This window comes from Crinia signifera, chromosome 4 (assembly GCF_055691185.1).
Source record: "Crinia signifera chromosome 4, ASM5569118v1, whole genome shotgun sequence".
NCBI lineage: Eukaryota > Metazoa > Chordata > Amphibia > Anura > Myobatrachidae > Crinia > Crinia signifera.
This window is the reverse complement of record NC_139220.1, coordinates 138,999,472-139,022,652: the sequence shown is the minus strand read 5'-3', so window position 1 is coordinate 139,022,652 and position 23,181 is coordinate 138,999,472. Positions and strand designations below refer to the sequence as shown.

General features: G+C 42.4%; 1 protein-coding gene across 1 annotated transcript in view; it reads right to left on the bottom strand.

Moving 5' to 3' along the window:
• NAV3 (neuron navigator 3) overlaps positions 1-23,181 on the bottom strand; it is a 582,637-nt gene that overhangs the window by 448,777 nt on the left and 110,679 nt on the right. Inside the window, exon 2 of the mRNA XM_083182606.1 lies at positions 15,396-15,786. Within this exon, the coding sequence (XP_083038732.1) occupies positions 15,396-15,467 (72 nt within the window). The 5' untranslated portion in view covers positions 15,468-15,786. The remainder of the gene's footprint in view (positions 1-15,395; positions 15,787-23,181) is intronic.

The window sequence follows — 23,181 nt, the reverse complement described above, 5'->3', positions numbered from 1 at the left end:
TAGCAGCCTCTTCCCTCCTTGCTGTCCCTTCCCTTCCTTCAACGTCCGTGTGGGTAATCAGGATGGCTCCTCTCTAGAAAAGCATGATGACGCCAGCATATGGACTTGAGTCTATCCCCAATACCCCAGCCCCCTCCCCCCCACCTCATCATTATGCCAGCCTCACTTGGCAGTGGCGGCGGCAACAACCGGAAAATGTGATTGTGAGTGATGGCCGGGCATTGTGGGCAGCCGTGGAAGGAGACATAACTGAGTTCCGACTTCAATTACAACTTCAGTTCCGCCCCGTTCCCACTCACTTTAACCCCTGACAATATCCGTTATCCGAAACGTGTTGCACGGATTGCGGTCATCTGGGAGTGATTCCATCACCTTTATTGGACACACCAATTATGGTGCTGCTGAGCTCTCCAGTTTTATTACAATCGCCCTCTGCAACCCTTAATATTTGATGAGATAGATCTATATTTCTTTCATCCGATTTGTACCCACATTGTCAATCTGTTCCCAAATGGTCGGGTAATGTAGCACTTTTGTTCATGATTTATTAAGTATGTCATTTCAACGAATTGTTTTATTATTCCCGATTCTCGCGGGTAATTTATTGTTACCGTACACTATACTGAAATTTTGTGTTATGTAACATCGTGATCTTGAGTGATAATAGCGCCCATGGATACCATTTTTATTCTTGTTGTTAGCCATTGAGACTGGTATTCTGTCTCACTTTGCAGTATCTCGGGCAGCCATTTTCACTGCATGCACATTTGTTGATATCTTCGCAACTATTGTTTACTTAACAAGGCACCAAGTCCTTTAAGCATTATTTTTCTCTCGAATCAGCTGAAAGGGCACCCAGTAGGTAGAAACCTTGCTCAGGCCAAGCAAATGGATCCCAGAGGTGCCTATTTCTTTTTATAAATGGGCCAGAGTCACCCTGGCATCCACCTCATCTATGGCTCACATTCTAGCAACATTGTCTTCGGTGATGGAGTACACAGGTTGGCCCCATCGCTTCTCATATTCCAGAGATAGTCTCATGCTCCAAAATTGCGCAAACCACTAAAAAAATATTGAAAAGTTATTTATGGAAACCTCCAACTTATCTGCGCAGATGTCTATGCAGCCACAGATGGGATCAGCTCATAGGTGTCCCCACACCTCACAACAATTTTCAACAAGATTTTTGTGTATAGATACACAAGTTGAGGAGATCCCTTCACCGGCGCACACCAAAAAGATAAAGGAATGTTACGTCCCTAATGAATGGACTGCGTTCCTCTTCTCCGCCTCCGAATCGGGGATAGGGTCACTGTTCCCGAATTACCCCTTAGCTTAATTTCGGGCGCCTTTTTTCTTTCCTGTGAGACAAATCTGCTTCCTCGGTATTAGCCGTGGGTTTTGCAGACCAGGATAAAAGGCACAAAGATATACAGTAGTGAAGTAGGTTCTTTTTAATAAGGATTCAGTAACATACAATGTAAAACATGCAAACACGAATATCACACTAAATAGTAATGGGCCAAAGTACTGGTGGGGTGCAAGGTGGATAATTACCCTTTAAGTAGAAATATTGCTTTGGGACAGTGCTTCCCTCCCAAAGCAGCTCCCACAGGCAGTCAAAACTCTGCTGCCACTCTTGTAGTCATAGAAGATCATGGCTGTCCAGTGGCCTCTATTCAGCTCTATAATTAGTTTGTCGGGAAATAAACTTCTTCGGTGTGCAGTTCTGCTTCTATACGGTTCTACATACATACCTTTGATAAAGTTGTCTGTGGACAACGAAACACGTCAGGCCAGGTGTATCAGTCTGACATTGGGACTCAAGATTACTGCCATTCCAATTGGACGCTGACAATACCATCCTCACTTGGACCAACTCCCCACTTTCCAAGCCTTCCCACTTCGGGACAACTACCTGGACACCATCAGGGATACCACCACCTGCTACTCACTGGATTGCCTTAATTAAAGGACTCAGACCAAGCATCCTAATTCCATCAGGACTCGATCTGCTTTTCCGGTCAGGTTTATGGACACCCGCCATTTCAGTGTTCCCCATTTCCATCTGGGAAGTTTGTGACCTATCCATCCGTGGGAGTATTCATAGGAACAAGTGAGAAATTGAGCAAATTACCTGTCCCCATTCTATGAGCCCCATTTAGGCTGTACACCAATTTGTTGTTATTATTATGCAATTGCTATTTTTACCATATATTTTATCTATACCAATATTGGTAATGAAAATAAAATAACTAATTTTACCCAATTGGTCATATCCTGTCAAAATTGTATTATTTTAGCGCTCCACCACCTTTTCTTGTATCTATACGGTTCTATGCCTTGACATTTCACAAGAGCTTTAGGAGTCTATGTACAAAATCTTGGAGAGCAATAAAGTGGATTGAGATAAAATACCAACCAACCAGCTCATAACTTTTTTCAAACCCAGCATGTAACATGGCAGTTATTGACCAGATAATTCTCACTACTTTTCAAACACTTTTCAACTGCAACTTTTAATTGTTCAGTATATAATACAACATTAAGCCCTTTCCCTCCTTGTACAGCTTTCAGACATGTCATCATAACCTATTTCATCAATTAGACAACTGTCGGGTCTGATAACTATAATTCCCACTTACTTTTTGCCAGTCTAAACTGGGTTTAATTAATGGATGTTCTGTAAAAAGCTTGTTATGCATCAATTAATCCATGCAATCCAAGTTAATTCAGTCAAAGTGTTTCCTTGATGAAGAGAGTCATCTTGGTATTTCTGTATACCAGCTATCACTGTAACACTATCAGCACTCCCTTTAGCACTTCACTGAAAACATTAGCTCTAGATGTTTTGAGATGGGGCAGAATACTCAGTAGTATAAAATGTTTTACAGAAGCTTTCACTGACAGACTCTACACTGACAGAGTAGAAGTTGCATTAAGTGCTTTACCTATAAAACTTCACTTTTCTGCAGGTGCAATGGGCCTGATTCACAGCTGTACGTTATCACGATGTTTACGCAATTGATTAATTATAGGCACCCTGCGCATGCGCTACTATCGCACTGCATATGCCACTGCAATTCGTCTCACAATAAATATTTCATGGAAACGTGACTGACAGTGTCAGCGCAGGCGGTTTTTGTGTTCCCGGCTGTGACCGTGGTGGACCAGTGGAGGGCGCTGGGTAGCCAAATGCAGAAGGCTTAATATAGGACATACAAAGGAAGATCAGGGCACAGCGAACCATAGTGTTGGCGGAGACCAGGAACAGGGGCGCGGAGTCTAACCTGCCAGCGGACGCAGGCTAGGGCGAGAATACTTGAGCTTGGAATGGAGCTTTGAGAGCACAGCGAAGAAGACGCAATCTGGGGATTGCAGGGGATGTCGACCAATGGTGTCGACCGTGGTGCCGACAGCTGGTGAGAGGCTCAGGTAATATGCTGGAGCAACAGGACGTAGATGGTAAGTCACTATGATACACAGCAGAGGGGTGTCAACCCTGGAGTCGACGGAGCCTGTCGGTAGTTCAGGACAAGATGGAAAATGTCACTGATGGCTTGGAGGCCAATGATGATAATCAGCGGAGCACCGGTTACTCGACTGCAGAGGTGGAATGGCAGGAGTCTTCTGGAGATGGACAGAACCAGGTAAGTATCGCAGGTGCAGGCGATGCTGGAGCGAGACACAGGGGAGCCAGGAGATCTCGGAGTCTTGGGAACTTCTCTGACACAGGAGAACACTGGGAGCAGATAAGCAATTGTTCAAGACAAGGAAGGAAGGCCGCAGGCCAGATTTATCCCCCTTGCTTGTCTGTGATTGGCTGCTGGCTGCAGCACCAATCAACACTGGGAAATGGAGCACACACCTTGATTCAGGTACAGGTGTGCGGGTCAGAGGTGAAGCAAATGGTCAGTGGGGATTGGTCTGGGTGGTCAGCTGACGGTGAGTGTCATGGCGGCGCCCATGCTGCCCGGGAACGGCGTGAACCCGGCAGGGAACCATGGCATCGGCCCGCGGGGACACTGGGAACATCACGCCACACATCGGATGCCATGCGGACGACAGACCTCTTACGCAACACAGACCATCGAGAGGGTAATGACCGATGTTTCCGATGGTGAGATCTGCGGTTTGTGACAGACAGGAAGTGAACCTATCATGCCTACCCTACCCCTCCATCCGTTCCCATCCATTCCTACTTATCCTATTGTTTTTCGTTCGTCCACCCACCTTCTTTTAGTCTGTTAACTTTTATGAGTATGGCCCTCCTTCCTCACGTACTCACCCTACGTCTTTACCTCACCAGCGCTCCTGCCCTGTTCTTCCCTTCCTCTACTTCATCTTCAGTCTCCTCGACAATTTCGACACCTACTTCAGAACTGATGCTGATTTTAGTTCTACCAGCTATACCCCTATTTACGCTGTATTTTATCAACACACCTTGAACGTTACCTTGAATTTGTTTTTTGTTTGCCATGTACGGCGCTGCGGACACTTTGTGGCGCCTTATAAATAAACAAACTACTACTACTACTTTTGATGTGTTAACGCGAAGTGGTCACAAAGACAAGACTTGTGATAGCAATTTTCAGGACATGTATCTGTTGTCAACTGCGAGCTCATACATATAAAAAAAATTCTGTTTTTTTCTAAGCTTTTGTAAATCTACTACAAAATGTCATTCATTGGTAACCTTGGCATCCACAGTACTGTACACCAAGATGTTATGATGGGACCACAGTAGGTGACTGCTGAGCCTTGGAGGTTTGGAGCTATCTTTAGAGAACACCTGGGATTTGTAATACTTGAGAGAAGAATCAATCCTTATCATGTGAATCCTTCCTTTCCCATAATAATTTTAATATGTGACAAACTACTGTATATCATGATGGATTGTAAATCGTGTGTTCTATTTATAATGTGTTTTAATCAATTAAACCATTTACAGTGCCTTAAAAATGAAAATGTGCAACTGAGCTTTTCATGAACTAGCAAGGTGATAATTACTTAATAAAAATATAACACTCAATTAATGTGCTTGATTGATATAATTTTAGAAGTTTGCAAATATCCTGGAGAATTACTATTATTAAACTGGGTACACAATACGCAATTCGTTAACTATATCGGCAGTACTCCTGAACGAACGATCTAGCGCATTATCACTGAGCAATATCAATAATGTAAACATTATTCACAACCCAGAGTAATGATACAAATATAGGTGCATTTATAGTAATGTTACCAACATTTCTACAGGATTGTCACATCTCGATAGTATTTGCTTTTATATAATAAATTTAAAATAAAGATCAAACTCTTGGTCTAAGGCAGTATATTATATTACACTTGATGGTTCTGTATTAATGATATATAGAATATGATTCTATTTTTAAGTACATAAACTGTAGCAAAAGCTTATTGGTGCTTTACACCTTAATTATACACATTAGTTATACATCATGGTGCAACTGCAAATAAATATTATCTTGTATATTACATACAAAGATGGAAGACCAGTATCTCAGCAATAGATTTTCAAAAGAAAATTCTCAATAAATCATTCTAGAAGTACATAACTATCAAGCTACAAAGGAACGCATTCAGTCCCAAAATAAAAAATCCCAACAAACCAGTATTTATCTCAATTACATGCATTTCTTCCAACATAAACAACAGTTAGAAAGTCTGAACCAAGCAAACAAACAGTCTGACACTGCATTACCACTGTGCTTCCTTTAACAAGATAGGAAATTGTGAAATGTTTTCAGTTGGTATGAGGATTTGTACAAGTGTTAGACATGCCTTTTTCTTGAGCTTGCCAACAAACTAAGGGGCGATACAGTGGTGGACGCATTAGTGACTGGTGCTGCGTATTTGTTAGTAGGGGATCGGAAAAGGTATGTAAAAGATGCTGTTGTTTGAAATGATACTTCCAATTATAAGATACGCTGAAAAGAGATAAAATGGAGAGTGATAAACCACCAGCCAATCAGCTCCTAACTGTCATGTCACAGGTTGTGTTTTAAATATGACAGTTAGGAACTGATTGGTTGGTGGTTAGAACTTTCCATTTTTTCACTTTTGAAGGCTTAGTGCTGCTCGCCCAGAGAGTCTATAAATGCTTAGTACAGAACGAATAGCATCAACCTAATAGTGTTGCAGCATACTGGACATGATGTCATGAAGAGTAGTAGGGAGGCTGTAGCTGGAGAGACGCAATGAGAGCTGGATAGATGCAAAGGGTCTGAATTGGAGAGACACAAGGATGGCTGGAAAGACATAGGTGAATGGTCCCAGAGTAATTCCTGAGGGTAGAAGATGGCGCTGTATAAATGAAGGCAGCAGAGCTGATAAAATGAAGGGGGCTGAGCTAGAGAGATGCAGGAGGATGGACCAGCAGTGTTATCCTTCAGAGCCCTAGTTGCATTGTAACTTTGGGCAAACACAATTCCACATTCTTTGACGTAATGTAAGTAAGCTATAGAATGTTCTTACAGTATGTAATGTATTCTTACATGTTCTTTTCTGTCACATACATTTTGCTGCATAGGTATTTAATAACCTACATACTTTGAGGGAGCTACGGTACTCTTTACCTAGCACGGCGGGCATCGCGGGTACATTTATGTCTGGCCGCGACGCGACCGACGCGATGCCCGCGATTTCCCATTGAAACCCATGTTAAACATGGAAATCGCGTCGGTCGCGTCGCGGCCGGCCACAAATGTACATGCGATGCCCGCGACGCGATGCTCCCGATTTGCCATAGGAATCAATGTTAAAAGGCCCGATGGACACGATTTTACTGTTAAATGCCTCAATGGACCCGATGTGGCCATAGGAAACAATGTTAAATGGGCCTTAGAGCCCAAATAGTTACCCTGAACTCTGAAATGGCCCCCCCAATTGTTGACGCCACCCCACGATCAACGTCAACCCGAAGCGTGGCGAGCGCAGCGAGCCCGCGAGGGGCGGCGGTACGCGTCCTCCGACCTTTTCATACCCCCACTATCCACGTCGGCGTGGAGTTGAGAATAGAATAGTGTGGCGAGCGCAGCGAGCCACCGCGCCCGAAGCGTGGCGAGCGCAGCGAGCCCCGCGAGGGGCCGCGGATACCTTCACAGCTATACGCGTCCCCTCGCGGGCTTCACAGGTGTCCATGGCGACGCGGAGACCTGTGAAGCCCGCGAAGGGACGCGTTTACCTGTGAAGGTATCCGCGTCCCCTCGCGGGGCTCGCTGCGCTCGCCACGCTTCGGGCTCGGTGGCTCGCTGCGCTCGCCACACTATTCTATTCTCAACTCCACGCCGACGTGGATAGTGGGGGTATGAAAAGGTCGGAGGACGCGTACCGCCGCCCCTCGCGGGCTCGCTGCGCTCGCCACGCTTCGGGTTGACGTTGATCGTGGGGTGGCGTAAACAATTGGGGGGGCCATTTCAGAGTTCAGGGTAACTATTTGGGCTCTAAGGCCCATTTAACATTGTTTCCTATGGTAAAATCGGGTCCATTCAGCCATTTAACATGAAAATCGTGTCCATCGGGCCTTTTAACATTGATTCCTATGGCAAATCGTGGGCATCGCGTCGCGGCCATCGTGTGCACACTTATGGCCAGCCGCGACGCGACCGACGCGATGTCCATGTTTAACATGGTTTTCAATGGGGAAATCGTGGACATCGCGTCGGTCGCGTCGCGTTCGGGCATCTTTAGCCCGACGCGATTTTTTACCTCACGATGCCCACGATCAAGATCGTGGGCGCCGTGCTAGGTAAAGAGTACCGGAGCTACAATAGGGATCAACTAATTAAGCATCTAAAGAAAAAAGCAGTTCATGATTGTGAATTACACGATTGTCAGATATGGAAAACATGTACAAAAATGATTGTACAATAAATTGCATTAGATATTCATGCTATATATTCCATTTATTTCAGATTAGTTCTAAGTGTAAAGGTGCCCATAAATGGTACAATTGCCGGGTCATCTCATTGCATTAAAAAATGCATAAAATAATTGTACCGTGTATGGGCACCTTAAGCATTATTTTGTCAATCTTCTATTGAGTGCATTTTAGGTAACGTTGCAAGTTATCGAATATGAGTATTACACATTCATATGGACTATGTTTTTTTTTGTCTATTTTAGAATCTCATCCTGATTGCCATAGCAACCCTCCGTCTAGCCTGAAGTTTTGACACAGGATTGTGACATCACCGGCTTGCACTGTATTTTATATAATTTTGGAATTACTTGCACTTTACCTATGGATTTTTTTGCAATTGCTATGTTAGCATAGTAACCAGATTGCTATGGTAACGCTGGCATCAAATATTACACATAAACAGATCTGTAATACAGTTTTTGGTGCCAGTAACACCAAAACACTGTAAAAAGTTAAATACAAGGGATACCTTTTTATAAAATTATAAATCCAAAACGAATGTGTTTTCTTCCCTTCACCCCTTTGTGTCCTGCTGGTTTGTCACATTGTACTGTTTTGTTTAGCTATGTAATGTGATATTTGTTCATATGTACTAGGACAAGCACGTCTTATTTTTTCGTTTTTATATTAGTAACTTTATCATATGTTACATATATGGTATTTGTACTAAGGGTCTGATTCATGTTTATAATAAAGTGAAAAAAGCATGTACTGTAACTGAGGGCACTAACCAAAAAATGCCATAAAAACAGTTTTGGTTTTTTTTACCGCATTTGCCTATGCAGCAAAGCCCCACCGCCGGGGCTTCGCCACGGGGTTTATACCAATTCTAGCTGGTGTAACTCCATAGAAGACTATGGGCTTCCCTTCATGCCCCCCTGCCAATACACGGCGCTGGGGCGCAGGGAGGAGGAGGCGGAGTCCTGGCCGAGCAGCAGCAGCCAGGTAAGGGTCCAAGGAGGGAGGAAGGACCCACTGCACATCGCCAGCCACAATGCAAAGGACAGCTATTAACGCAAGAGTTGTCCTTTGCAATAATTATTGCATATGTTAGTGTATATGCTATAATTATTTCTGCGGTAGCCGGCGATGTGCGGCAGGAGGGGCCACGGATGTTAGTGCATCCCACCCTGTGTATGGAACAAATCATGTTGCCATGCAAGGGAAGCAAATACATTTACATTTTTTCTGTGGAGGGTAAATTACAGAATTGCATGTTGCCCACAAATGTGAGCTCAGTGTTATTTTTACACGGCCATTTAAATTTTTGTTTGATCACACAAATCTAAATCTCTCTGCACGTTACATCTGCCCCATCTGCCCAGTTGCTTGCTTTTTCGATTAACTTACAAACATGAAAACGGCCCTAAGTTAATGTGTTGCTAAAAGATCATTTCCAGCTCTGCTAATATATTTATTTGAGTGATGCCAAGAAACAGTCTTCATAATATGTGCCCCAGTTATTATGTATGCAGTCACAATATCAATAGCTTAAAGGTTGATAATTTTGGCATATTTCAGTTAGAAACAAAATTACAGGAGAAACAGTACGTCAGTATGCTAACAATGTCTACATTAATACAACAAAAAAGAAAAAAGAAACTCGGGTGGGGTGCACGCTAGACTCCCTCAAATTAGTATGCCTTTTTGTTTTTTTCAATATCTACATTAAGTCAGTGTCTACATGGTGACTGTACCATAGTCAATGCTGACATTATGGAGATGTCGACATTCTCTTGATCATCAACATTGTGAATGTCTAACCAATATACCAAACCCATCTCTTGGATTTAATGAGAACTCTACAATCTGGTGTGCTTCGCTAAAGTCACCCAAATCTAACTCTCTCAGCACATTTTACATTTGCCCCATCTGCAGTGCACATGGTTTTGCCCATTTGAGAAAGATTTGCTTTTTGCATTCAACTCCGAATAAGACCCATTGACTATAAATTGTTATATAATATTCAGATTAATATTATATATATATGAAGTCCTATGTAGATTATCATATAAACATAGAAATTCAATTGAAAAAAAAAACAACCTCTGACATCACACCATTATTTGTTTATAATGCTCTAGAATCATTTCACAGATGAAACAATAGACTATAATGTCCGGTGAACAAGTAGGGGGATAACAGTTGTTTTTAGTGTGTAATGAATGGGCGATCAATGGAACAATTCAATTGTTGCTCCGATCAGTCGCACAGCACCCATTATTTCTGCTTGCACCCTCATGTGGTGGTCACTTGATCAAGCGATGGAAAAGTAATACAAAAATACACTCTGTTATATGCAATGAGCCCACATCCAATTACTGTACATACAGTATGATAATTAGTGCTAACATACATAGAAATCCTATTAAAACTGAATTCACATTTAGTGGAATATTCAATGTCTGCCGATATTTCCAACTGAAAATATCAGCAGTTAAGTTACTCAGGGGTATATGTATAAAGCAGTGATACGGGAGGAGAAGTGATAAAGTGCCTGGTACTTTATCACCAGCAAATAAGCTCCTGACTGTTAAGTTACAGGCTGGGTTTAAAAAGGAACAGCTAGGAGCTGATTGGCCAGTTCTAAAGTACCAGGCACTTTATCACTTCTCCCTTATCACTGCTTCATACATCTACCCTATAATCCCAGCCGAGACTCGCCTGCTATAGACTCGCCTCCCTGTGGAGGCAAGTCTGTATTGTTGGAAATGGCCGTGGATTGTTGAATTAGCGTTGTTTTTTTTTCAACAAAACGGCCGTGTTTTTGCCAATCCTTGGACATTCCAGCACTCGACAGACGGAACACAGAATTCTGGCTGTGAAATAGACACGGGAGAGTCAGATTTCGACTTAGACAGGGATAAAGTACCGACAAATCAGCTTCTCTCATTTTTCAAACACAGCCTGTAAAATGGAAGTCAGAAGTGGTTTGGTTGGTACTTTAATACATCTTCCCCTTACTAAGATAAGTCTCAGGTTCTCTTTCATGTTAGGACATCTCATAAACACATTTCTAAAACAATTATGTGAAATTCATTATGTGCATTAAAACGGCAGGATTATGTTGTCTCTATGCGGGGTATTCAATGTGTGCTGATATTTCCGATATTATTGTTGATAACATTCTGACAGTCAAAACTACTGTAGTGTATATTATAGCACCCTGCATCTTATAAACACCCACGCAGTTCCTCTTCCCTGTCTGGGGTGTCGCTCTCTGCTGTGGTTTAGCACAGTGTGGACTGTATTTTACCACTTATATGGAGACCAGACATGTGCTAGAAGAACCTCAGCAGAGAAACCCCCCCCCCCCCCCAGACAGGAAAGAGGAACAGCATGGGTTTTGAAAGATGCAGAGTGCTCGAGTGAACACTACTATTGCCCCCTTTCCCACTGCCTATGATAGACACATTATATATGTCGTACTTATTGTAGCACAAGACTCACAGGATTTTGTTTGCTGCCCCATTGGGCTACATGTAAAAATCCTTGAGGGAGATCAGACTATGAGGGGAGCTAATTGCAACTCGCAGGATTGACCCCTTTTGAGGTTGTGTATTAAATTGTCCCTCTTTGTCATCCATACTCTAAAATGCTTTTGCCATTTCCCCTTCCACTAATGCCTATCATACTGACTCATGCACAAACATACTCATGGTAATTTCACAATAAAACATTTATAGAATATCCATTTTCTTTTACATACTGATTTCCAGGTTTTAAAGAGGGAAAAGGTCTTCCTGAGGTGAATAGAAAACCACTAGTGTATACATTTTATATTTTCCTATCAAACAAGTAAAACAAAATGTCAAAAGTTAAACTTTTAAAGTATTCTTAATTTCTTATTAAAATATCCTGCAAAATTGCATTTTCCTAAATTTTTAGAAGCATTTTCGGATCTCTAATGTTACAGTATACCCCCCTAGGTGTATTTCTTCATTCCTGCCTGCACTGTATTAAATTATAATTCTATAGCTGCCACGGAAACACAAATTATGCACCTAAATTAAAAGCTTTCAACCAAATGCAAATAAAAACTAACAGATGTTGCACATTAACTGTTGTTAGTCTGCAATCCTCAGCACTTTGTGCCTCGCTGTTGTGTTCATTAAGTGCAACCCCCTCTCAAATATTAGCCTTCTGGAAGATAAAACTACAGGCACCCTCTTACCAGGCTGTACTATACTACAAAGATATTGTGAGATGCATAGCTGTATACTGATTACTCAGGTAAGGCTTTTGTAACAAAGAGGAGAATTGAAATGTGTAAAAATGGCCAGTAATGGTGCTCCCAGATGCTTACACTTATGGCATAAATTATGTTATAAGATTAATTTACCTTAATAGGGACAAATCGGTAAGCTATTGCAACATGTTTCAAGACAGGAGGAATACAGGTTCAGTTTTCAGAGTACCAAAGTTTGGGTACAGTTTATGTTGTACTACAAACACATGAAATACACACACACACACACACACACACACACACACACACACACACACATATGTTATTTGTGCATAAAACAAGGTTTCAAAACGTGAAACAAAGTTTGTGTACTATCTCAGATCCTGAATTTGACTGCCAAGCAATCAATTTCTTGCAGATATTTAGTGCCTGTTACATATCATGTCCTCAGTAGTGCTGTAACAGATGTCCCCAGTAGTACCAGTAAAGAGCCATTCACACTGCATAAAAAAAGTCTCTGAACCGTGTAGGACTCTGCTGTTATTTGTAACTGGTAAATGCAGACTGACACTTTCACACTGCAGCTCTAACCGTTTTAAAAGGCTAAAAAATCTGCAATATACCAGTTAAGAGCTGCAGTGTGAAAGGTGTGTTACATATCATGTCCTCAGTAGTGCCAGTTACATATAATTTCCTCAGTAGTGCTTTTGAGCAAAAAATAAATGTTATTTTGCTTTCTGTAATGTATGGTTTTCGGAAAAATTTGGATAACTGATATAAGGATAAAGGATACTCAACCTATATAGTCATACTCTAAATCATTAATTATCCCTTATGTAAAATAAAGGGGTCTATGTACTAAGCATATAATAGATAATGTAGACAAAGATAAAGTACAGTACCAGCCATTCAGCTCCTAACTATCCTGTCACAGACTGGGTTGAAAATGACTGTTATGAGCTGATTGGTTGGTACTTTATCCCCGTTAACTTCATCTTTCTCCAAGGCTTAGTCCACAGACCTCATCATTTTTTATTTGGAGAGTAGCAATATTATTGTATCATTTTCTACATTTTAGAAGTGTTCCATGATAGAATGTATCACTGGCAGTAAAGACCACATGCACACATACCGGGATATAATGATATTTCATAGAGAACTAATGTATACCTACTATAAATTATAAATGTTATTCAAAGTCAACTCAGACCTCTGTGACCTGTATTAAACTAATCAGTCCGCTGCCTTATTCTTTTTATATGGCTACAGGGACATTGGCAGCTTTTAATATCCTTATACTGTATATTACGTCAGTGTATACAAGATTCCAATGATATACTTCTCTAACCTTCATATAGCTGTCCTGCATAAAAGCAATCTACAGCATTCATACTGATTGATGGAAAGAGCTAATTCAATGATACACGTAAGCACCATTATATATTTTATATATTTAAGTGTTTTCAAAAAATGTCAGCAACTTTCAGTATTGCAAACATCTTTTAGTTCAAGATACAGTGAAGAAAAATCATTTCAATTTATATCTGCCTTCAGAGCAGAAGTAATATCATTTCTGTTCTAACATTTGTATGGACCATGTAACAGAGTATAAAAAATCCAAGCTGTCACTTTAAAATGGCCGTAGTGTCAATGTAGTGAAAATCAGAGCTGGCCAATTGTCTGCTCCCAATCCCTTCGACTTGTCTCTGAGTGTTGATGCAATTGTACACACTGTAGGTACTGTACTCTCAGCAGCAATATATGGATAGAATCACAAGTACTGTATTATCTTTCCAGCCATGCACTCAGTCATCTAGCCCAGGAATACTAACATTTATCAGATACAGTAAGCAAATGAATAAGACCAGAAAATATCACAGTTGTCAACCAGGACCTTAAAACAAAAACAAAGTGTATGACTTTTTTGCTTGACTTGAATAGATAGTATATACAGGTTTATCAACATAAGAATTACCCATGAATGTTTTCACTGAAAATAATTGGAAATAAAGGAATACTTTTTAAAGTATTGCATATGTAATATACTATCGGCATTGCCTTGCCTGTTATAAAATTAATGTCTCATTAATTATTTAGTGACGTATGCAAATCTAACCCAATAGTGAATACATAATTACTAATTTTGTAAAGCTGTGCAGAAAGCAATTACACTCTTTTAGAAGTGACTAGTCTGTATGTAACTTTAAGGGCCCCAATTATATTCACCTACATATAAGGACAAAAAAGGGTAATCCATTTACAAATATGGTTTTATCTATTTATTCCTGTATACTGTACAAAAAATGCTAATTGTGGAAATAATACACTGCCATTAAGAGTTACCTTAAAATGCATGTATTGTGGCTGTTACTATAGTACATAGCAACAGCTATTCCAGGTTCTGATATTATTTTACTCAAACAATATACCACAGTGCAACCACTTCAATAGATCTACAACATATATACTGATATACTAGAGTTGCTCGTTTTGGCAAATTAAACCCATGCCCTATAAAGACATCATACTGTTCTGGTCTGTCTGTTAGTCATGAAGATATATCACAGACTTGCATACAGTAGCTCCAAAGCTCTGATTCCCTCCGGGCAGCTCAGATTTTCGGGGGTCACAAGGGGTGTGGCCTGTGGGAAAGGGCACTGGGAAAGGGCTTATGAGAATGGAAGCAAACTGCAATTTGTACCTTTTCATAACTATGTGGGAGGTAAGAATTTGTAGCACTTCTGCAGTTATAAGCAGCCACTTATCCCAGTGCTGGGTGTGGTATGACTGCCCAACAATCAGGATACCGACGGTCAGTATTCTGACATTGGAATACAGACTGCCAAAGCTCCAAAAAGGGGGCAAGGGAAAACCCTTGTGGGCTCACTATGCTGCGCTCACCACGCTGCGGGCTCGATGGCTCGCTTCACTAGCCACAGGTTCTATTCTCCCTCTATGGGGGTTGTGGTCCCCCACAAGGGAGAATTGCCCCTGTCATTCGGGATCCCGACTGTCTGTGATTTAAACAGTCGGGATTCCGATGTCGGAGTACTGACCTTCGGAATCCCGACTGTCAGGCAGTCATCTGGCACCCCCCCCCCCCCCCCCCCCGTGCTACCTACATATAAAATATAAGTAATATGTGGTGGCTCATAATAGTTATTGCATTTTGGAACATTAGCCTAAGGGAATATATCTTGGAGTTTCCTAAATCCAAGGAAGAACCTTACGTACAACATATTTTACACATAGTCTTACCTTCTTCTGATCTTCTAGCTTATGACTTATAGGATTCTTCCCATGCTTGCTCATTTCTGAAGACAAATCCATCACATCTACGTTGGCTTTCAGGAGTAGAGATCAGCAAACTAATCCACAATGTGGGAGTTACAAATAAACAAATGTTTCTTTTCTTCCATCACAACTTTCTTTGCACGTTACCAAGTCCATGGATAGAATTAAAGATTGCATTTATTGAATCCCGGCAATAAACCTTGCAATTCTGTCTGGGAGCCTTTAGTATCATATCGGTCTAAAACACAACCGCTGGATGAGACCTGTATCCATCACCAACTTCAGCTTCAATTGCTATCTTCTGCATTGTTCACTTCTTTCCATCTTGGAGAAGACTTACATTTCCTCTATATACCTGTCAAAGATAAAACATATCAGAAAACGGTGTCTAAACAATGAATAGCACAATATACATATAAATGGAGAAAATGTGCAGTGTTATATTTAACCCCTTCCCGACATTTGACGTATATATACGTCATGGTCGGGAAGTACTTCCCGACACATGACGTATATATACGTCATGGCTGAAAACTGTCACTGCGTCTAGAGACGCAGTGACAGAGGGACAATGTCTGCTGTCCCTGACAGCAGACATGTCCCTGCGTGCCCGGGGGGGGCTGCGATGCCGCCCCCCCGTCGCCGATCACTGTGATTGGCTGTTCAGTGTGAACAGCCAATTACAGCGTTTTCTGTGTCACCGGCGAATAACGTTCGCCGGTGACATGGGATCGGAGGTGATTGGTGCTGTAAAGTACAGCACCAATCACCGTGGGGTGTAAGGGTGACACTGGTGTCACCCCACCTCACCCCGCCCGCCCCCAAAGGCCGTGATTGGTTCGTCGGACCGACGGACCAATCACAGCCATGGAGGGGGGTTTAAACTAACGGTGACTGCACTGCAGACGCCATTCCGGTCTGGAATTGCGTGCAGTGTGGTCACCGTGCCTGGCTGCCGCAGTATACTGACCTGATCCGTGCAAACCGTGCAAAATACTTACCTGATCACTGCCTGGATCTTGCTACTTGTGTTGTGCTGTGTTGTGCTGTGTTGTGCTGCTGCAGTTAGCTAGAGAGAGAGAGATAGAGAGAGATAGAGAGAGATAGAGAGAGATAGAGAGAGATAGAGAGGCCTAGTGACAGAGAGTGCTATATTTTGCTGCAGTGTAATAGAGTTATAGATAGAGAGAGAGATAGAGAGAGAGAGATAGAGAGATAGTGACAGATTGTGATATATATTTTTTATATAACTGACTGCTGCCCCCCCTTTTGTGCTGATCACTATATCTGAGGTGATCAGCAACTTTTTTGGGGGTGCAGGGGTTTGCTGCAGTGTCATAGAGTGATAGATAGTGAGAGATAGAGAGATAGAGAGAGAGAGTGATAGAGAGTGCTAAATTTTGTGTCTGCTGCCCCCGCCTTTTGTGCTGATCACTATATCTGAGGTGATCAGCAACTTTTTTGGGGGTGCAGGGGTTTGTTTTTTAAATTCCTGTCAGTGCTGCAGTGTCATAGAGTGATAGATAGTGAGAGATAGAGAGAGAGAGTGACAGAGAGTGATAGAGTGCTATATTTTGTGTCTGCAGGAAATATATACCTGCCAGTTGCACCAAAGGTTGTGCACCTGCTGCCCCTCACCTTTTTTTTTTTTTTTGAGGGTGCTGTGGGTATTTTTACACACACTGTGATTTTGTGGGTGTCCTGTGGCCACTGTGCGCTGATCAGTGACGTACATCACTGATCAGCTTTTTCGGCACAGGGTTGATTTTTTTTTTTTTTTTTTTTTAATAAATTCCTGTTGCCTTTGAGCGCTGTTCAGTGACGGTCGTTACTGACTAACATCTGTGCTCAATTTTTGGTGCAGGACCTTTTTTTTTTTTTTTTTTTAAATAAATTCCTGTTGCCTTTGAGCGCTGTTCAGTGACGGTCGTTACTGACTAACATCTGTGCTCAATTTTTGGTGCAGGACCTTTTTTTTTTTTTTTTCTGCACTACATACACACTACCTGGTTGAAATAAAGTTTGTACCCCCCCCTACACTATACACGTGTTGAAACATTTCACAACCACAAACACAAAAATAAAAATGGCATCCCAAAGGTCATCCCAAATGTCATCCCAGTCATCCAGAAGAATGTACTCAGCGGAGGAGGCATATGCCATGCTTGCCTCTGACAGTGACACAGACAGTGATGCAAGCGGGGAATTTGAAGGATTTGTGTTAACCTCATCTTCCTCCTCTAGTGATGAGGGACCCCCTCAAAGACGCCCCCGTAGAGCAGCTGAGACCCCCCCCCCAATGATTGATCCCGTATGGATCCCACCACCAGCCAATTTTGAGCCCCAGGTTCCTGAGTTTTTGGCCATCCCAGGAATCCAATTTGATTCCACAGGTCTCAGAGAAATTGACTTCTTCAAATTATTTTTCTCTGATGATTTTATAAATTTAATGGTGGACCAAACTAATTTATATGCCCAGCAGTTTATTGCTCAAAACCCCACGTCATCATTTGCTAGGTGGACCCCTGTAGATGCAGTAGAGATGATGGCGTTTTGGGGTCTGGTGTTTCATATGGGCATAGTAAAAAAGCCAGAAATTAGGCAATATTGGAGTACAGATGTTCTGTACAGCACCCCATTTTACCGTATGGCCATGACCCGGACTCGTTTTGAGATGATCCTTAAATTTCTGCATTACAGCGATAATGCACAGTGCCCACCCAGAGATGATCCCACCTTTGACCGGCTATTCAAAGTCAGGCCGGTCATTGATCATTTCAGCGCCAAATTTGAGGAGATGTACATCCCCCAACAATTCATTTGTGTGGACGAGTCCCTTTTACATTTTAAAGGAAGGGTTAAATTCCGCCAGTACCTTCCCAATAAGAGGGCAAGGTATGGCATAAAATTGTATAAACTGTGTGAAAGCACCTCAGGGTACACCCACAGGTTTAGGGTATATGAAGGGAAGGATTCAAGTATTGAACCGCCAGAATGCCCCCCCTCCCTCGTAGGTGTTAATGGAAAAATTGTCTGGGATTTAGTGCACCCCTTCCTGGATAAAGGTTATCACCTCTATGTGGATAACTTTTACACTAGCATCCCCCTGTTTAAGGCCCTTGGTTCAAGAGGTACAGCAGCTTGCGGTACTGTGCGCAAGAACCAAAGAGGCCTCCCAAAAACGCACATTGCCCAAGTAATGAGAAGGGGTGAAAGCAGGGGAATATGCACTGAAAATATGTTGTTGGTCAAATATAAGGACAAGAGGGATGTCCTTATACTGACAACAATTCACGGAGACAGTACCACCTCCGTCCCTGTACGAGGTACCAGTACCCACACCTCAAAACCTAATTGTATCCTGGATTACAATAGGTACATGGGCGGAGTGGATCTTTCAGATCAGGTACTGAAGCCGTACAGTGCCCTGCGGAAAACAAAAATCTGGTACAAGAAGCTGGCCGTGTATATCATCCAGATGGCACTGTATAACGCTTACGTGCTATTCCGTTCTACCGGCCAGAGGGGGACATTTATGCACTTTCAAGAGGAAGTCATAAAGGGCCTGATATTTGGGAACCAGCAGGCAGAGGGCCCCAGTACTTCTAGTACTGGCCCCCGTATTGTACCAGGGCAGCATTTTCCCAACGAAATCCCCTCCACTGCAAAAAAGGGCAGGACACAAAAAAGGTGCAAAGTTTGTTATAAAAGGGGAATAAGAAAGGAAACTATTTTCCACTGTGAAACTTGCCCTGACAAACCCGGCCTTTGCATAAAGGAGTGTTTTAAAATATACCACACATCTATGGATTATTAGGTCCATCAATTCACCGTGCATCGGGGGTCTTGCTAATGCCACATAGCACCCACCATTCATTCCACCTGAATCTGAGCCGCAAAATCCAAAAATCACTCCTTCCCTTCTGAGTCCTGCCATGCACCCAACTGGTATTTTTTGGTCACATATGAGGCATTGCCATACTCGGGAGAAATTGGGGCATATATTTTGGGGTGCTTTTTCTCCTTCAAACCTTGTGAAAATGAAAAATTTTGAGCCAGAACTGCATTTTTGTGTAAAAAAATGTAATTTTGCCCAGTTGTATCAAAATTGGTGAAACCCCTGGGGGTTTGAAATGTACATTATACCCCTAGATGAATTCCCTGAGGGGTGTAGTTTGCAAAATGGGGTCACTTGTGGGGGGTTCCACTGTATTGGTGCTTGGGGGGTCTTGCTAATGCGACATAGCACCCACCATCATTCCACCAGAATTTGTGCTGCAAAATCCAAATATCACTCCTTCCCTTCTGAGTCCTGCCACTTTTTGGTCACACATGAGGCATTGCCGTACTCGGGAGAAATTGGGGCACAGATTTTGGGGTGCTTTGTCTCCTTCATTCCTTGTGAAAATGAAAAATTTTGAGCCAGAACTGCATTTTTGTGTAAAAAAATGTAATTTTTCATTTTCACTGCCCACTTGTATCAAAATTGGTGAAACCCCTGGGGGTTTGAAATGTACACTATACCCCTAGATGAATTCCCTGAGGGGTGTAGTTTGCAAAATGAGGTGACTTGTGGGGGGGTTCCACTGTATTGGTGCAACATAGCACCCACCATTCATTCCACCAGAATCTGTGCTGCAAAATCCAAAAATCACTCCTTCCCTTCTGAGTCCTGCCATGCACCCAACTGGTATTTTTTGGTCACATGTGAGGCATTGCCGTACTCGGGAGAAATTGGGGCACAGATTTTGGGGTGCTTTTTCTCCTTCATACCTTCTGAAAATGAAAAATTTTGAGCCAGAACTGCATTTTTGTGTAAAAAATGTAATTTTTCATGTTCACTGCCCACTTGTATCAAAATTGGTGAAACCCCTGGGGGTTTGAAATGTACACTATACCCCTAGATGAATTCCCTGAGGGGTGTAGTTTGCAAAATGGGGTGACTTGTGGGGGGGTTCCACTGTATTGGTGCTTGGGGGGTCTTGCTAATGCGACATAGCACCCACCAAAATTCCACCAGAATCTGAGCTGCAAAATCCAAAAATCACTCCTTCCCTTCTGAGTCCTGCCATGCACCCAAATGGTATTTTTTGGTCACATGTGAGGCATTGCCGTACTCGGGAGAAATTGGGGCACAGATTTTGGGGTGCTTTGTCTCCTTCATACCTTCTGAAAATGACAAATATTGAGCCAGAACTGCATTTTTGTGTAAAAAAATGTAATTTTTCATTTTCACTGCCCACTTGTATCAAAATTGGTGAAACCCCTGGGGGTTTGAAATGTACACTATACCCCTAGATGAATTCCCTGAGGGGTGTACTTTGCAAAATGGGGTGACTTGTGGGGGGGTTCCACTGTATTGGTGCAACATAGCACCCACCATTCATTCCACCAAAATCTGTGCTGCAAAATCCAAAAATCACTCCTTCCGTTCTGAGTCCTGCCATGCACCCAACTGGTATTTTTTGGTCACATGTGAGGCATTGCCGTACTCGGGAGAAATTGGGGCACAGATTTTGGGGTGCTTTTTCTCCTTCATACCTTCTGAAAATGAAAAATTTTGAGCCAGAACTGCATTTTTGTGTAAAAAAATGTAATTTTTCATTTTCACTGCCCACTTGTATCAAAATTGGTGAAACCCCTGGGGGTTTGAAATGTACACTATACCCCTAGATGAATTCCCTGAGGGGTGTAGTTTTCAAAATGGGGTGACTTGTGGGGGGGTTCCACTGTATTGGTGCTTGGGGGGTCTTGCTAATGCGACATAGCACCCACCAAAATTCCACCAGAATCTGAGCTGCAAAATCCAAAAATCACTCCTTCCCTTCTGAGTCCTGCCATGCACCCAACTGGTATTTTTTGGTCACATGTGAGGCATTGCCGTACTCGGGAGAAATTGGGGCACAGATTTTGGGGTGCTTTTTCTCCTTCATACCTTCTGAAAATGAAAAATTTCGAGCCAGAACTGCATTTTTGTGTAAAAAATGTAATTTTTCATTTTCACTGCCCACTTGTATCAAAATTGGTGAAACCCCTGGGGGTTTGAAATGTACACTATACCCCTAGATGAATTCCCTGAGGGGTGTAGTTTTCAAAATGGGGTGACTTGTGGGGGGGTTCCACTGTATTGGTGCTTGGGGGGTCTTGCTAATGCGACATAGCACCCACCAAAATTCCACCAGAATCTGAGCTGCAAAATCCAAAAATCACTCCTTCCCTTCTGAGTCCTGCCATGCACCCAACTGGTATTTTTTGGTCACATGTGAGGCATTGCCGTACTCGGGAGAAATTGGGGCACAGATTTTGGGGTGCTTTTTCTCCTTCATACCTTCTGAAAATGAAAAATTGTGAGCCAGAACTGCATTTTTGTGTAAAAAAATGTAATTTTTCATTTTCACTGCCCACTTGTATCAAAATTGGTGAAACCCCTGGGGGTTTGAAATGTACACTATACCCCTAGATGAATTCCCTGAGGGGTGTACTTTGCAAAATGGGGTGACTTGTGGGGGGGTTCCACTGTATTGGTGCAACATAGCACCCACCATTCATTCCACCAGAATCTGTGCTGCAAAATCCAAAAATCACTCCTTCCCTTCTGAGTCCTGCCATGCACCCAACTGGTATTTTTTGGTCACATGTGAGGCATTGCCGTACTCGGGAGAAATTGGGGCACAGATTTTGGGGTGCTTTTTCTCCTTCATACCTTCTGAAAATGAAAAATTTTGAGCCAGAACTGCATTTTTGTGTAAAAAAATGTAATTTTTCATTTTCACTGCCCACTTGTATCAAAATTGGTGAAACCCCTGGGGGTTTGAAATGTACACTATACCCCTAGATGAATTCCCTGAGGGGTGTAGTTTTCAAAATGGGGTGACTTGTGGGGGGGTTCCACTGTATTGGTGCTTGGGGGGTCTTGCTAATGCGACATAGCACCCACCAAAATTCCACCAGAATCTGAGCCGCAAAATCCAAAAATCACTCCTTCCGTTCTGAGTCCTGCCATGCACCCAACTGGTATTTTTTGGTCACATGTGAGGCATTGCCGTACTCGGGAGAAATTGGGGCACATATTTTGGGGTGCTTTTTCTCCTTCATACCTTCTGAAAATGAAAAATTGTGAGCCAGAACTGCATTTTTGTGTAAAAAAATGTAATTTTTCATTTTCACTGCCCACTTGTATAAAAATTGGTGAAACCCCTGGGGGTTTGAAATGTACACTATACCCCTAGATGAATTCCCTGAGGGGTGTACTTTGCAAAATGGGGTGACTTGTGGGGGGGTTCCACTGTATTGGTGCAACATAGCACCCACCATTCATTCCACCAGAATCTGTGCTGCAAAATCCAAAAATCACTCCTTCCCTTCTGAGTCCTGCCATGCACCCAACTGGTATTTTTTGGTCACATGTGAGGCATTGCCGTACTCGGGAGAAATTGGGGCACAGATTTTGGGGTGCTTTTTCTCCTTCATACCTTCTGAAAATGAAAAATTTTGAGCCAGAACTGCATTTTTGTGTAAAAAAATGTAATTTTTCATTTTCACTGCCCACTTGTATCAAAATTGGTGAAACCCCTGGGGGTTTGAAATGTACACTATACCCCTAGATGAATTCCCTGAGGGGTGTAGTTTTCAAAATGGGGTGACTTGTGGGGGGGTTCCACTGTATTGGTGCTTGGGGGGTCTTGCTAATGCGACATAGCACCCACCAAAATTCCACCAGAATCTGAGCTGCAAAATCCAAAAATCACTC